Genomic DNA, 17,624 nt, shown 5'->3' with positions numbered 1-17,624 from the left:
CTGCACACATATACATTTAGTGATTCTTTATTCACAAAACATTAAGAGCTGTGATGGCATCATAATACATAGCAATATTTATATTAAAGTTATAATCGTTTTAGATGTCTTCATGATGTACATACTCTTGCAGTAAGTAGAAAGGTCTCTGTGATAACCAGTCGTTGAGCTTTCTCTTGAGCATCTTCTCCGTGAGGTTTCTTATTTCAGCTGATGAAATGGTTTAACAATTTTGGGCCAATGTAGGTTGGCTTCTTTTCATATAGAGAAATGTGGTGTGCAGGAAGGGTGTACTGAGATCTATTCCAGGTGTTATAGCCGTGCATGTCATGGTGCCTTTGTTCTTATTATTTATTCTTTACTACCAGCATATAGGACCACTTCTCGGATGTAAAGTGATATAATTGTCAGGATTCTCTGTTTTTTGAAAGTTTCTCTGCAGCTACCTCTTGGGTCAAGGTTTCCAAGCATTCTTATGGCTTTTTTTGTATAATCAAGATTCTTTGGACATTACCTGCTGACGTGCTTCCCCACATAGCAATTTCATATCTCAGATGGGACTCAAAGAGTAAGTGATATGTCACTATTGCTGTAGTAATGTCAGAAATATGAATTATACGTTTTAGTATAAAGAGGCAGGTGTTTAGTTTTTGCATAGCAAGTCCACATGTCCAGCCCATAATAAGTCATCATCAACTATTATTCCTACAAATTTCACTTCATTCGTTACATGTACAACATCAGGTAGACTAGGAACTTCATTTCTCCTTCTCCCACAACTCAGTTGGTTTGTTTTTGACATATTGTCAACTAAGTCATTTTTATAGCAGTATTGGTAGGCCATATATGATTCCTATATATGATTTAATGGATAGGTCGTCAGACGAGCTATCTGATACGAGTGTTGTGTCATCTGCATGCATTAAAATTTAACAGTACTGGCCAAGATATATGAATAGTACGAATAGCACAGGTCCTAGAACGGATCCTTGAGGTACTCCTCTTTCTACTGGCAGGGGATTGGATCCAGTAGTTTCTGCTATACCATTTTCTATATGAGATATTTCTACTAGTTGACTCCTTCTAGTCAAATAGCTCTCAAACTACTTGTAAGTAATGTATCCTAGCCCAAGATGTTTTAGTTTATTGAGTATACAGTTTTGTCCCAAGGAATCAAATGCTTTGCTGAAGTCAAGCAATATGTTTGTCACAAGTTTTCCTTTTTCAAGGTTGTCAATGATATCTTCAGCTAATTCTATCACTACAGTGACTGTTGATTTCCCCTTTAGGAATCCTTGTCTATCTGTCAGTAGGTTATGCTGTTGGCAATGGTCCATCAGCCTCCTAAGCACTTCTCTTCCAATTACCTCAGAGAAGATTGATATGAGAGATATTGGTCTGTAGTTGCTTGTAGTTCTTGTGCAGCTAATTTTGAATTTCGGATAGACCTTGGCTATTTTTAAGGCTGATGGAAACAGACCAGTTTGCAGGGACTCGTTAGTCAGACTGGTTAAGGGGGCTGTAAGTGAATCACAAGAATGCTATAGAAGCTGAGCTGATAGGTCAATTCCAGCAGACTTCTTGGTCTTTAGATTTTTTATTGTCTCCAATTTTTAAGGTGTTTGATTTTGAAGGTAGTCAAATTCTTTGTCAATTATTATAATATAGACTGCAAAATGTCACAATGCAGTTTTTTGAGCCAGGTTTGCCTAATTCTTGTTTTTATAGAAAAGTTATAGTTTTTTATTCAAGCTTTGCCTGATTGATGTTGTCCTATTAAATAAAATGGTAAAATTTAAACACCTTGTGGTTTAAGAAATTCAATTATTTCTTATCAATAAAACATTACCACTAGGATTTATATGCACCCAAATGGGGAAACCATAAAACCAATTTTGATTTCGTTAATGAATATGAAAATTATTTTAATATAAATATGTAAATATGAAGGCTTTTTATATATCATAAGCTTGACTACATACAAAATTGATTTCGTCATCTCAAGGTAGGAGAATGATTGCTGTTGAAGTATACTCTTATTCACAAATTGAGATTTTTATTATTAACCCTAGGACTGGCAATCACTGTATATGCGGTTCATTTGCACTTTTTTTGTTTTAGGGACTTGTGAACGCGTAATTATTCACCAATCACGTTTTATCTCTTACGACTGTAAAGAAGAAGAACCAATCTACATTTCGATATCAGTTTTGTTACTCTTTGCTTTTATGTTGCGTTCTCTAAGTTCACTGCAAAATACTATTCTACTCAGTTATAGTATGTCAGTAGACAGCTGACGACAATAGGCTTGTTACGCAACATTTGTTTTCATCGCTGTCGATCAGTTGTTGCTGCATACTTTGTACTGGTTATGTTTGTTTTATTTTTACACTATAATGTAGGTGTTATCCAAAACCTTTTGTTTAATTGAATTCGAACAACATAAGTAAATATATATATTTATTTATATATAAATATATATATATATTGTAAATACTTGTAATTACATTTAATTAAAAAAAAAAAACTGTTTCATATTACATTATATAGCTGTTTAGATGGATTCTGAATGGAGTTATGCATGATATATTGTTTTAGGGTCTTACATACAGGAATTATTATTTTGTAATCCCTAATAATAGGAAAAAATATGGGTGACAGGTTTTTATAAACTACTATAAAGAAGTATAATTTTATGTAAATAAAAGTGCAACAAACTATATAATTCTGAAATCAGCATAAACTTGGAGCAAAATGTATATCTCAAATTTCTAACTTGATACACAGGAAATTTGCTAGGCAACGGAATATTTGAGTAAAAATTTATTTGAAATATTTTTTTTTAAAGTAAAAAATGTTTTTAACTTGTTTTTTTAGCTCATCTAATTTTTTAGGCAGTCTAAATTTTGTAAACTTTCCTGTAAAAAGTTATGTATAGTATGTTACATTTGGAGTAGGCTATTTTGTATAAATACTTGTAAAAAAGTTAACCCTTAGCAAGCCACAAATAAATAACCAAAACTACTCCTTACCATACACCTTAAAAATAAAAAAATTCCCACATACCAAAACCAATTTTTTTTATAATTCTTATAACATAAGAGGTAAGAAAAAATAAAAAATATTTTTTTTTTACTCTTTATTGTTAACTTATAGCCAAAAAATGGTTAAAATCATAATTTCACTGAAAAAAATTAATTTTGACATTCTATGTGTTCATATATAAAATTAACCCTTTGCACTCGAGAGTAAAATTTTTGGTCACTACCAAAAACTCGGGCCTCTATTGAAAAAGTACTGGCGAAAACCTCGGAGCCCTTTTTATCAATTTTGTAAAGGTTTTGTTAAAAAGTTGTAACTTTTTTTATTTTAGCAGTTAGAGTTATAATTTTGGTTTTGTTTTATTTGTCATAAAATTCTATATTGTAAAAAAAAATATTTGTAATTACATTATTTTTAATACCTTTTTTCACTTAAAAAAAAAAAATTCTTTTGCAAAATTTTTTACAACAGTTAACTTTTAGCTGTTATAACTGAAGAAAATTGCATTGACATTATATAAACTACTATTATTTCTAGGTTCCTTACATAATTGTAAACATTCACATAAAATTTCATAAACTTACCTATATAAACAAAAATGTTGTAGGCAGTTTTGTAATTTCCGACAATTTCCCCAAATAGTGAGTTATTTGTCAAATGATTGAATATTTACTTTTTTATACCTTTTTATGCCCGTAATACCGGTACTTTGGGATTATACCGACCGCATCAATATGAAGAACACAAAAATATAAATTTATAGAAACAAACCTGATAGAACGAAAAAACAACACTTTAATTACAAAATTACAAACTTACAACGATTATCAATGGGGTCAGATTCCGTTATATGCCCCCAACGCTTAAACATTTTTCAATGAACTTAGAACGTTATAAAACGATGTAGTTGAGTAATAGAACTAACATTCCATCAATCAACAAGCATTTCCAGGTATTGTGATCGGTATTTTTGTCGCTGTTATCTTATCTTTCTCCAGAATCCTGATTACGGCAGGCCGCGCGGCGGGACTCTGCAATCACGTTATCTACTACACCGCTCGACTTTGACCTATGTCTGAGGTTGGGGAGGGGTTTGCGATAAGACAATTCCTGTTTTATATTGAAGAAATATTGTTCTACGCTAATCTAGTAATCAGTAGAAGCAAAATGGCAAATAACGATTCATGTCTGGGTGTGGTCGGTATAATCCCAAAGTACCGTAATACCTCCCTCACTTTCACTTTTGGCATCGTCAGATGATTCCGAATCTGATATGTTACTGACAAAAATATCACTCAGATCGTCAACATAACCTTATTGACTGAAATAACTTATCAGACTAAACAAAACAATGAAGAGATCAGCTGTTGAAGTTGGGATCAAATCAGCTGACGAAAATGGTTGACAAACCTCTACAACTCAATGTAAAGCTGCAAAATCACCGCTATAGAGTATACAAATTTACTACGTTTTTACATCCAACAACTATCCAGATTGCGTATATCGCAAATTTACCGCATTTGGATAATTTATAAAGCCAGTGTAAAGGATTTACCAAACGTCCGACATTTCGGACGTCCGAGGTTTTGCCTAAACAGCAAACGTCCGAAATGTCGGACGTCCGAGGTTTTGGCCTAAACAACGTTGTCCGATATTTCGGACGTCGGAGTGCAAAGGGTTAACAATAGTTGAACACAATGATTGTAATATTTACAAAAAACAAGCATATAGTAATTTTTATTTAGAAAAAATTTAAAGAATGTAGTAACAATTTATATATACAAATTAAATAAAAGTAATGAAACTACAAAAAATTTCAATTTTCCAAGTATAAAATTAAGAACACACTACATTTTACAATATTATAACATGAGAAAACTTATAAATGATAATTATTGAAAATGAGCTACATATATGTGATCCTTAGGCACAGGTTTGTTGTGTGTGGTACAGCTCAAAACACAGGTCAGGATGCAAGGCAGGCTTCGACGCACGTTTTGCGCACAATAAAGCCCTACATCACGATAATAATACATAAACTACACTGTACATTGATTAAAAATATTGATTAACATCAAAATTGAAAAGATAAATACGCGGATCGAAAATGGAAGGGCGAATAAACATCTATCTCACGGAAGTCTACAGGCAGACTGAGCGCGCGTCAGTAGACGTCGTTGGCTCTGCGGGAGACTATGAACATCCGGCCGCCCGCCATTTTGTCACTCGAACAATAGCCGTGACCTTCAAAATAGACACACACGGTTGTCCCTTGTTTAACAGTTTTTACTAATTTTGTTACCCAAAAATGCTTTTGAATAATATATATTTTTTTAAAATTTATTTTGCGTCAGTGGACGTCAGAAAGGGTTAATAACACTTCGGTCTAAAATACTGTGGCATTTGAGAAACAGCCATTACCAGTTCTAGGGTTAAAACAACTAATACTGAAGCATGTTTACATTTTTGTTGAGTTTACAAATTAAAGAATCAAATTATGACCCTGACAATACAAGTAGCTGATTTTGTACTATCAAAGCAAGCAGAGAAGCCCTAGTATTGATTATTTAATAGTACATGCATTTTAATCCCTTACAATGATGTCTTTAAAGGATGTCACCTGGTTCTTCTAATAGCCTCCTGCGAAATAATGCCAATTCCATAAGAGCCAATGATGCAGTTGCAACTTATAAAGCCACATTGATTACATCACGCAGTTCAATACGATAATCAAAAAACACATATACAAACCTCCAAGCCATTGAAGATATCAAATGTTGCCCTCTGCATTTAAGTAATGGAATGAGTTGGGAATTTTCTGAATATATCCTAATAGAGTCATCACTTGCAGCAACTGCTAGCTTTATGCAGTGTGGATGCCACGCCAAGCAGCGTATGTTACTTGTAGAATAAACTGGATTTTGAGACAACATCGGTGCAAGTACTTCTCCACTTTCCTAATAAAAATACATATCATAAAAACATGAAAATAAGCTTTTATTCACCAACATAAGCTGGAATAAAACTAAGTTACGAACCCAAAATTTTCAAATTTAATCTGAAAAGAATATTACTAAGTGTTTATTCTTAAAACAGTACAATAGTGAGCACACCCGCTCACTAATGCTTGAGGCAAATTTTATAAAAAAAAGTACAGTTAATTGGTAGAATGCAGTAGTAAGTTATTTGACATGAAAAGACATTGTTCGTTACCTTTTTCCAACTTGTCACATTTATTTACAATTATTACATTAGAATAAGTTATAGTTCATTAACAGGTGGCCTTATCAACAATATTGCTTTATTACATACCTTCTTTTTATATCCTGGGATAAGGCTGTAAAATTTAGATGCTACTTTCAATGCAGACAATGTTCGTTTTGCTACAAATTCTAAAACGAAAAAGCCTTGGTTCTCTTTTGGGTTGGAAGCAATTTCTAACATTGACACAAACCCCTTTTCATACCTGAAAAATTCATAAACAAAATATTTAAGTTACTTTAATATAAATAGCAGTTACTACCAAAAGCAAGCTTGGGCAAGTAAACTGGAAGCGCAAGCTTGGTTAAGCACATCTGAACAGGTCTGTGCTCATACTGTGCACAATTGTAGGCAAGTGAACGCTTCCAGTTTCTATAATAATTGAATCTTCATGTTTATTGATAATGGAGGTTTTAGTAATACAATAAACAATTCACGAAAAAATAAAATAAATATTTTGCAGGCAGAGTAGAAAATGGAGAATAATATACTCAAATTTTCTAGGACCTCCTGATACAGTCTTTGCAATTTTGAGGTTGCATTCCATATTGTTCTTTTTCTTTAGATTGCAGCTATTAGTAATTCAGTTTCCATGATGAGAATTGACGTACAACAAATAAACTAAACATACTAGTAATCATGTTGTTTGTTCACTTGTTTGGACAAACTGAAATAGGCAGCACAAGCTTATCCAAACGTGTGTGCTTGCCAATGCAAACTAGTTTGTCTGTACTAGTTTATAAGCACATATACAAACTTTGTTTTTTTTTTCACGCTATACTAAGGGTGTGTTTCCAGTTTACTTGCCTAAGTGTGCTTTTAATGTAAACTTTGTTAAATGCAAGCTAATTTACACTAAAAAGTTAAATTATATTTAATTATAGCTCGTCTCCCTCTTTTGTATCCACAAAGATTCAAAAACAAACTACACGTTTGAATACAATGACATTTGAATTGATGGTTTGTATACTAAAAATAAATAAATATAGAATTTCTAATTGTAAAAACCTTTTCTGAACTTGAAGGCCTTTGAAATGTGTAAGCATAAAAAGCTGGATTGTCAATTTCAAATCAAATGTTTTATTGTTATATAAAAGGAATAAACATACATAACAATTGTCAAAATACAAAGCATTTAAGAATGAGCTAATAAAAAGAACTATAAATCCATATAATTAAAAAAGCTGTCAATATATTATATTTCTTTCAATAGACTCCAATCTTTGGACTAAACACTGCCACCTAACATACAGAGTCATTCAAAAGTTGAAGGCCACACCTGTCACTTCTAGATGGTTTGACCAATTGAAATAAAAATTTGGGAATCTTTTTAGGTTAACACATTCACGACGATGTGTATCCCATCGGGGATCTTTCACAACTGCTGTCATATACTCAATCAGGTACACACCAGGCTTTTGTAAAGTGAGTTATGCTCCTGATGGGGTATACGTTACTATGCATTTAATTATTGCGTTTTGATAGCCTGTCCTGGTGGTTCGTTAAATGTGATCTCTCACTTAAATTAATACCTTAGGGTATTGTGTACATCGTCAGGAGCACAACTGCTTAATTTTCAAAGTAAATTGATTTTTTAGGTACCACTTGGGGTATATGGAAAAACACTGAAAAAACATATTGAATTTTTTTGTTGTGCAAAAATGTGAAGCCTGCGTACATTTATGTTATATTTAGACTAAAAAAGTCCAGAAATAAGCCGTTGTCATGATGAGAGTGATTTGGCATATTAAAAGAAAGTTTAGAGGCGACCAACTCAAAATTTTCAAATGGGGAAAAGGGAATGTAAATAGAAACATTTTTGTATTAAGCAGAAGTCGCTATCTATTAACAATTGGTTCTTATTTTCTGGATCCCAAAAGGAAGCGATGTTGGCAAAAAGGAGGCCATTCTGTCCCTATCTACTATTAGTTATTGGACTATATAAATAGCTAATTACCAAGTACGTATTATAAATATAAGTTAATGAACACTCTTGTGATGACTGAGCTTGAATTTAGGTACTAGGTATTTTCTTTTTCTTTTTTCACCAGAAGTACAGGGTCGAAGGCGCCACCGAAGCCCGTACTTATGGCCAGGGACATTTCCAATCGTACCGATCCGGAACTTTTCTGAAGTCAGATCACGTTGGACAATCTGGTACCTCTCACTTCTGGTGAAAAAAGAAAAACATCCCTCTATTTAGTACCCAAATTCAAGCTCAGATCATGTGAACACTCGAAAAGATTATATTAACATTGGTACACAATAAGTCAAATAAAGTCTGTTCTTTCTAATATGTAATTCTTTAGCTCCCCTGTAAGAAAAACTAGTGGTCTCCGGATAATTTCAAAGAACCATTATTTTATTTTATCACTTAAATAGTACAATAAGTTAGACTCTAAAATGAAGTCACTCTAAAAATATATTTTTGTCTAAGTTTTATAACTGGCTTGTGAAAAATCCATTTTTTACTCAATAAAAGATTTTTTAACAAGTGGCGTTAGTTATTAAATTATTGCTTTACTCTATAGTAATAATTTAAGTTAATATTTATAATATTGTCATGTACTATGTTATGTAATAATGTTTTATTTACATATTTATACCTTTAATTATACAATATAATTATTTTCATATTTTAAAATTCTACACTTGGTTAGAATTAATTAGGTTAGTAATTTTATTTTATATGACTTGGCAATAAATGCTCAAAGTAACTTTGCCAATGCTTTGTTAAGGTTTAGGACAACAAATTGGAATTTGAATTGAGTATTTATAAAACTACAGACACGTGTCTATAGAGAGCATAGATACTAGGTAATAATAATAAAAATGTAAATGATTTTTATTTTGAGTTGATGTTATATTAATAGTATTACCATGATTGCTGTAGTTTTTTCCAAAGCGTTTGTGAGACTGGCAGAAAAACTCGGTTACTGTCTTCTTTAGACATTGCTGGATGCAACACATCATTGGAAATTAAAACATGTGGATGAGAAGAAACCTGGAACGAGAATACTTGACAGTTATATAAAATTAATTTAACAAAAACGTTAAATACATAATTTAAGTTATTAAAATTTCCCTCTTATATTTCTTTAAGCCAACAATGTTAGACTAAATTACTAAATTGTTAAAAGTGAATCTGGATGAGTGGAATAACCACCAGAAAGGAGATGGTTAAAGCCTAAGGAAAAAGAAGAGGATAGTAAAAATAAAATAACTAGTTTTAGAATGCATATCAAATTAAAGGTCTATATTAGTAGAGTACAGAGCCACAAACCCGACCTCAAACGGATAACCGAGTCAAAAATGGCAGCCGTTCAAAGATGGCTATAGTTTGCAACTTAGGTTAATGTAACAAAATACACTGATGAGATTTTTGACTTTAACTTTCCTAACATTAAAAAATGGACATGAGGTGTTTCTTGAGGTGTTTGAGGGTCATTTGAATAACTCATTAAATTGTAAACAGTTTTGAGTTAGTAAAGTTAAAATCAAAAAGCTCTTCAGTGTATTTTGTTACATTAACTAGAACCTAAGTTGCAAACTCTTAGCCATCTTTGAACAGCTGTCATTTTTGACTCGGTTGTCCGTTTGAGGTCGGGTTTGCGGCTCTGTACTCTACTAATATAGACCTTTAATTTGATATGCATATCAACCTATGCTTACATTTAAGATTTTCTTCTGACTCCTAGCGGGCCGCCCCCCTGAGGAAGTAGCGGATCACTGAATATGTGATAAAATAGATTTTTATGTTCATTAACTTTGTGTAAGGTTTTTGTAGCTCTATTTAAAATAATTTGAAAAATATTTAACCGACCCAGGACTTTTTGGACACCCTGTATAACTTCCAAAAGAGGAATAAATGGAAGTGTAGCTTACAATTAATTTTTATTGACATTTCTTAAAGAAATCCACATATACAAAAACTTTCATGTATTAACAGTATTTTAGAACATACTGACAGTACATAATTTCTATAACTTGTGAATAAATTAATCATAGTTTTGAAATATTGAAACAAATTTTAGACAAGGATCAATTGCCTGAGTATCCATTGCATCGTTGGGCAACAGGGCTCCCTTTCTGGGACTAATGACATCTAGGAATGTTGTTAGGTGATGATCTACAGTAGTAATGTTTTTAAAATAATCATTACAGTTGTAGTGAGAAACAGAAGTCACAAATTTGTTTATATGCAGTAGAAATTCAGTTATCTGAGTTCCAATTATCCAAGCTGCCAGGTTACCTGGGCCGTTAAGGAAAATAATAGCCCATTAGAAAGTGTATTAAGGACTCAAGTATAATAAAATGTCCAGCTATTTCATTGTGTACTTTTTCAGTGGTAGCTGCTAAGGTTAGATGTGTTTTATGAATTCAGCGATTTTCATTTATTATAAACAATTGATCAAAGAATTTGTATCAAATTTTGAGTGAAATAATGAATAAAGTGTTGGAAATGTTAACAAAGGCCTATGGTAAGTCTTTTATGAGTAAAACAAGTGTTCACAAGAAGTGCAAAAATGTTTCAAAGATGGCCGTGAAAACATTACAGATGATGAACGCTCCGGACATCCCAATTAATGAAAACGTGAAAAATGGAAGAAATGGTTATGAAAATTCAAAAAGTCACTGCTAGTAAATCGATTGGCTCTTGTCATGAAACGTTTTTGATCTTTTGGGTATAAAACATGTGGCAACAAAATTTGTTCCCAAATTGTTTAATATATTCCAATTACTTTTTGAACATACCTTGTATACCTGAGAGTCGAAAGTGGTTGGAATAAGCACAAACTATGTTACTGCACAAAATAAGCGTATTAAACAACACATACTGCATACACGAGACGTGTGAAACCGATAAAACACTAAAGACACTTCCTGTGAATGTAACACAAAAAACACATAAAAACAAATAAAAAAGGGTGGCATTGGTTGGCTGAATGTAAAGGGAAGATGCCTTCAGCCGTATGTTTTTGTTCTTGATCTCAAAGTTGTGTATGATTATCAGAATGTTTTATGGTTTTTTGGACACCTGATGAAGAGGATAGATTCCAATACTCGAAATGGAGTGTTCTATTTTTATAGCATAAAACAATGGCAAATGTTCAAAAACCTGTTATCCTTTCAAATCATCTGTCTGCAATAAACTTTAAACTAACAGTGGTATTCTCAAATATCTCTAATCCTTTCTACTCTACTATAGTTGAATTCCTGAACGTTATTACTGTTTAAAGTATTTTTTAAATACTCTTCAAGGGTTAATAGGCTTAATTTATTTTGTTCTTCAGTTGCCAAAATATATCACTATCTTTTTTTATAATTAGATTCATCTTAAAACAGTCGTAGTGTATCAATTTTCAAAATCACCTAGTTTAAAACTTACCGAAGTTGTGTAAATGTGAACATTGGTAAAATCGGGAGTGCTGTACTGGACCTTTCCTTCAATTAGGCACATTGGTATCTGAGTCCCTTCTGGGAGTGACGGAAAGTCGGCTAGACTGCAAGCCATTGTGGACTTCCTGACCTGTGTATCAATCAATGAAGAGTTGTCACATTTCTAATTGTATAGTGTGCTACAAATAAATATACACATTTAGATTTCCTTGTTAACACTTTTGTAACTAAGTGGTAAAGTGTCTAATTGTACATAGTTGATTACGATCTGCTACTTTCAGTGGTGTTGAACGTGTTAATCATTAAAAAGTGTTTTTTTCCAGATGTTTTAGCCAAATAGACTTAATCTATACTATACTATTCTGATTACATTACATGCTTATCAATAACTATGTATTTTACAAATGTAAACTTTTTGTATTGGCGATTACATTAAATCAATATACAAACTGTATAATTCAAAAGCTAATATCTTGCTTGTTTGTATCAAAAGTCCCTCTTACTCCTGTCCCAGTAGTCATACCTTTGTTTAGAACTTTAGTCAGTTTGATAGAAGTTGAGACAGTTTTGTGATCCATGATCTCCCACATTCTGTTTTCGACTTAAACATTGAGTAGAATCCCTTCTCTACTAAACTCCCCAAAAGAAATTATTCATCTTCTTTTCAAAATCTGGTTTCCATCCTGGCCTTTCATAAATGTTTTACGCCCTGGTAGGTAAAGGGTTACTGACCTTTGAAAAGAGTCTTTCAGTCTCCTTATGAGTTATAAATTATCTATCAAATTATATTGTATAATTATGTATCAGTAATTGTATAGCCTACAATTAATTATGTTGCCACCTTTATTTCCATAAGGAGTTATGTTACTAAGACTGCATTGTAAATAATAGAAAAGTATAATTCAATTGCCAAAAAGAAAATAATTACTGAATATTTCACTTTAAAATTAGTTTTTTCTTCCCCTTAATCTGACAAGATCCTCGCATAGGTCAATTGCCCATGAGGCTAGGTAGAATAAGGCTTAAAAGGGGATCAGACTCTCCTTAAAGAAATAATAAATAAATAAAAATAAGAAGTTTTCAATAGTTCTATTAACATTCAGTTTCTGTAATAATGTCAGCAAATTGAGGTATCACTTTTCCATAATGATTGAGAGCAATACCTTAAATAAAATATGAATAAACGCATTCATGATCTTTGAAATTTTTATCAGTGATCTTAAAGATATTATGCTCATCATCCGCACTGCTGGCAACATATGAAAATCATGCCTAGAGTTAGTATCTAATAAGTAATATATGAATCAGCCTATTCCAGAAGATCTAATCTCTAATGCCTCTGGCCAACAAAGTGTGCTACAGTAGCACAATTACTAACAATGCCGATAAGCAATGTAGGCTACTAGTAACTGTTTAAATGGTCCTGTATATTGACTTAAAGAACACTCAGTAATGAATATTCTTTCCTTTGTAAAAAGATATTTCAGTATGAAAAGGTTTAGAAGCGACAACGTAATAGTATACAATATAACCGATATATCTTTTTCTGTTCTCATCCAGTATATTAATACGTTTAATTCTGGCCAACATTTTATGAGGCTACGCCCGTGCTGAAAAATAAAAAACTAAATTTGAACAATTCTTGGTAGTATATAGTAGCATTATAGCCTATTAGAAATTATCATTTTTTAACTTTACAGGGGAAAAATAATAACGATGCAGATGGGCTGTTCAAAATTTTTGAGTATGTGCAGGTGACACCGATCAGTGTTGGTGCATTTTTTACATAAAACAACTTCTATTGTACTGTAAAATGTAATTTTTTATAGCCTAATAAAATATTAGACTATCTCTTATTTACAAAACAGAAAATGTACTGTTTCTAGTCTTTTTTTAATACTGGTTCCATTACAGCTTGTAGTAAGACTTGAGTAGTCCCAAAGGCACAAAGGAGGAGTTTCTGGGCACGCTCAAAATATATATATAATTCTGCCAATAGCTCCAACAGACCCCTCAATTGGTTAATGATCTTTATGCACTTCCTGAATGAGAGCTGATTCTTTAATTAGCCTTGACCACCTTTTATTCGGATCAAATTCCCCTGATGTCAGCATTATTATTATTTTACATATCTAAAAATGATGTAGGCCTAACAACTGATGTCAGCATTTTACATATCTAAAAATGATGTAACAACTGATGTCAGAATTTTACATATCTAAAAATGATGTAACAACTGACGTCAGCAGCAATCAGATACAAAGTTGATTCTATCATATGATGCCGATATAGCAATGAAATATTACTCCATGCAGGAAAAGTAGTTCCACCCTTTGAAACCTTATATTGTCTTGTTCAGGAGGGCGATAGCAATAGGTTAATAACGCGAAACTCATATTTTGTCACTCCAGCCATTAAGTTCACAATTACTCCATCACAGTATTATGTAGTAGTTTCTCCTTTTGTAGCTTTTTACTACTTAATACCAGAATTAAGATCTAATCAGTCAGCACACAATGTACCTGTAATATGTATTTTTCTGCAGTAGAACTTTTTACAAGGATATGCTAAATTATAAAAATTAAATAAACAGATAAACAGAAATAAAAAATAAATATATCCAAATAAACAGAATTATGACTATCAAGCCCTTCTGAAAGCAATTGTACAGTAACCCTTTCAACATGAACTGGACCTGAGAGTTCATCTATTGTGTCACCATAAACAATGAACTTATGCCCTTCACTTTTAAAGTATTATTTTTGAACACCAAACGCCCTCTGCACAAAACCATGGATTCATCTATTAGCAACTCCGGGTAGGGTACAATAAGCGGACCCGGTTTTTTATATTGAAATTGGCAAACGATATTACTTTTAAAATCATAACCACCTATATCGATACTGATTAATTATTTTGAACAATTAACTAAAATAATCTATATCAACAGCTGTAAATACTTTAAAATAATACACGGTAGTCTTTCAATTTTACATAAGTAACATTTGATTATTAAAAATGGCAGTTAATTTTAGAAAACTACACAACATTGCTTTGAAAGGTGATAAGAGATGTTTTACATGACTTCAACTTGTTGGACTCGTACCGAAAAATCCATTATGTGAAATTTGTGGGAAAAAAAACAACTGTAACTGTGAGAGGAGCAAATATGGTCGTCTTCGGTTTTCCTTATTTTGGTTATAATAATTTGTTTCATCACTGTAAATATTAAATTCATATTTTAAATTTAAAACATATGATTGTTAATGAGGACTATAGATACTTTTATATCGATTGATAGTCTAGGATTTGAGATGCGAATATTAGGTATCGATGATTACATTTTTTCCGCTTATCGTACCCTACCCGCAACTCCTTATCGGACATGTAGATATTTTATATTTAGTTGTTACAAATTGTGCAAGCAATCAGGAGAGTTGTCATCATTTTTAGTTAAATGTAAGAGATCAGTCACGTGACTAATAGTTATAGAAAAGGGTTTTGATAAGCTCATATACTGTCCAGTATATTTGTATTTTAGGCATTTTTAATCTTGGCATTTTTTCTAGGCATTTTTAGGTCTTGTGTGAAATAAAAGACCCAAGAAAGTTTAAATCCTGGAATATTCATAAACTTTCTAAAAGGAAAATATTACTTGCATTGGCATATGCCCCTCTCTGACATCAGATATTATCCCAACAATTATCAACAAGCATGTACCAAAGTCAACAAGCATGTACTGAAGTCAACAAGCATGTAATAAAGTCAACAAGCATGTACTGAAGTAATTTACGGTGCATTGCCAGGCACAATTATTCGCAAGCCAGTGAGATGGGAAAAAAGTAAATGTTTCAAGTCAGAATTGTCACACCCATGCAATAATAGTCTGTTTTTTACAATTACATTAATTATTTTTATTGAGGAAATTCCCACCACAGCAACAGCAACCAGTTGATTTTGGTATTGTTTGTTATTGTTATTGATATTGGTGTTATTTGGTTACTTACAAATGACAGCTGCGGTAAAACTACTTGTGGATGTGATAGATTGCTGAATGCTTGGTATGGCGGGCCGACACAGGCTAGGCTACTAAAGATGGTTGATGTTTGAGTCAGTAATGGTAGTCTTCGAACTCAATAACTATTTCACTTTCACTATTACTTGATGGCCTCCATCTATAACCATTACTTGAGTCAATAATTAGTGGGAATCAACAGAATACCAAAACTTGTACTTGGTGACTTAGAGCAAATATGTCTCAAATGCTTATCAGGTCATTTTGAGGTTCACGATTGATGCCATCAGCAAATTGTTTTCAGGTATTTACCTATTTAAGTTCTGGTTTCTCAAATCAAAATCCTAAAGTAAACATGTCTTTAAATCTTAGTTTTCACTTTTGCTAGGCCTAGTCCTCACCAAATTTGAAACAAAAGGTTTCTGAGGTTGGTACATGATACACACAAATATTTTTTGAGCTGATAGGCCTAACCTAAGTGTTGATTTTAGTAATTGGCATTAGATTTGTGTAAATCTTATAGAAACTAACTTATTCAACAGTAACCTTAACCAATTTGGAATAAATACTTAAATACTTTCTGGAACAAGATTTAACACACTTTTCATAAAGGCTCCTATCAGTAATACCTAGGCTATGCAGCTAAAATAGTTAGAACCAAGAATTCAGCATGGCATGATACTATGCCAGACATAACCACAATTCTCATATGAGGGTGACTACTGATTAGCAGTGTGTTTAAATTAAATTTTAATAAGATTGATTTACAGACTAATGAAATTACTTAGAAAAGGCAAATTAATTTTGGCGTGTATAAATATTTGCCTAAAATAAAATTGGAAATAAAGATTAGTATACAACAGAACACACTGTAAAGACATATAATTTAAAAGATAGATAATAATAATCATATAAGCATGATAATACAATACAACATATATTTCACAATTTAAACAAACTTTTCCAACCGATAAATCCTAACCAATAACCTCTAAAAACTTAAATACACAAGTTGTGAATGCATATGGTATTTAATAATTCGACGAAAAAATCAGGGCTTACTGCTAACGTTTAAGATTATTCTAATTAATAAGTTTACAAATTAATAAGAAGAAAATTACAAATCTCTAACCTAGCCTCTCAGTACCAAACCACCCAAGTATCGTATCCGTATCGTAGTCGTTACTTGACTCGTTATCGTATATTTCGATTTGGTTTTACCGCTTCCCGCCAAGACGTTTTTTTCAATAACGTACCAAAGGCGTTATGAAGGAAAGTCAAGACATTTATTGTTTCATTTTTACTCTATGTCATGATATCGAATACCCAAAACCTTTGACAGTTTTTACTCAAGAAGTTGTATAAATTCTAAGCTATATAATTCGTAAACCGTAACATTATTTATGAACACTGAATGATTAAAGCATTTAAAATATGATATTAGAATGTTATAATGAAAGTTAAGTAAATAGTTTCAATGTTCACATTTTATGTTAGTAAGGACGATCTTCATAGGTCTGTCATTAGTCCCGTGCTAGTTGGAATAATTATTAGCACAGTTTTTCTGAAGAAGGCAATGCCATGATAAGCTGTAGTTCAACCAATCAAAGAATAATATGAACTAAATTTAAATGTTCTTATTGATATAATACTATTTCCATTGCAGGAATGATTAACACAATTTCTTACAAAAAATGTGAAACTTTTCTTCCTTACTGAGGAGAATAGTCTTCAGTCAACAGATGTTAATCCAAATTGATCGGTCTATAGGTAAGTACTGTATTGAGGGAGGAGAATTCCGTCATTAGTTGGAGCTCAAACTCAACCAATCACTGATCAATATAAATTCATTAATGTTAGGTGACAGTGTTTTATATCTAGCGCTAATTCTTTGTTGGAAATATTA

General features: G+C 32.1%; 1 protein-coding gene across 5 annotated transcripts in view; it reads right to left on the bottom strand.

The window, feature by feature from the left end:
- LOC124362150 (aladin-like) overlaps positions 1–16,939 on the bottom strand; it is a 38,701-nt gene extending 21,762 nt beyond the window's left edge. The window contains exons 1-6 of one of the 5 annotated variants that reach the window (XM_046816385.1): positions 16,851–16,939; positions 15,711–15,878; positions 11,693–11,833; positions 9,183–9,307; positions 6,355–6,508; positions 5,794–5,999 (exon numbers count right to left, since the gene is read on the bottom strand). In XM_046816385.1, the coding sequence (XP_046672341.1) occupies positions 5,794–5,999; positions 6,355–6,508; positions 9,183–9,307; positions 11,693–11,818 (611 nt within the window). In that variant the 5' untranslated portion in view covers positions 11,819–11,833; positions 15,711–15,878; positions 16,851–16,939. Of the gene's footprint in view, positions 1–5,793; positions 6,000–6,354; positions 6,509–9,182; positions 9,308–11,692; positions 11,834–15,710; positions 16,595–16,850 lie in introns of those variants that run through there. The other 4 variants (XM_046816386.1, XM_046816388.1, XM_046816387.1 and 1 more) reach the window with 4 other exon arrangements.
- Positions 16,940–17,624: the final 685 nt, after the last annotated feature.

The sequence above is a fragment of the Homalodisca vitripennis genome, chromosome 5 (assembly GCF_021130785.1).
Source record: "Homalodisca vitripennis isolate AUS2020 chromosome 5, UT_GWSS_2.1, whole genome shotgun sequence".
NCBI classification, from domain to species: Eukaryota; Metazoa; Arthropoda; class Insecta; order Hemiptera; family Cicadellidae; genus Homalodisca; species Homalodisca vitripennis.
This window is presented reverse-complemented; position numbering and strand designations above follow the sequence as displayed.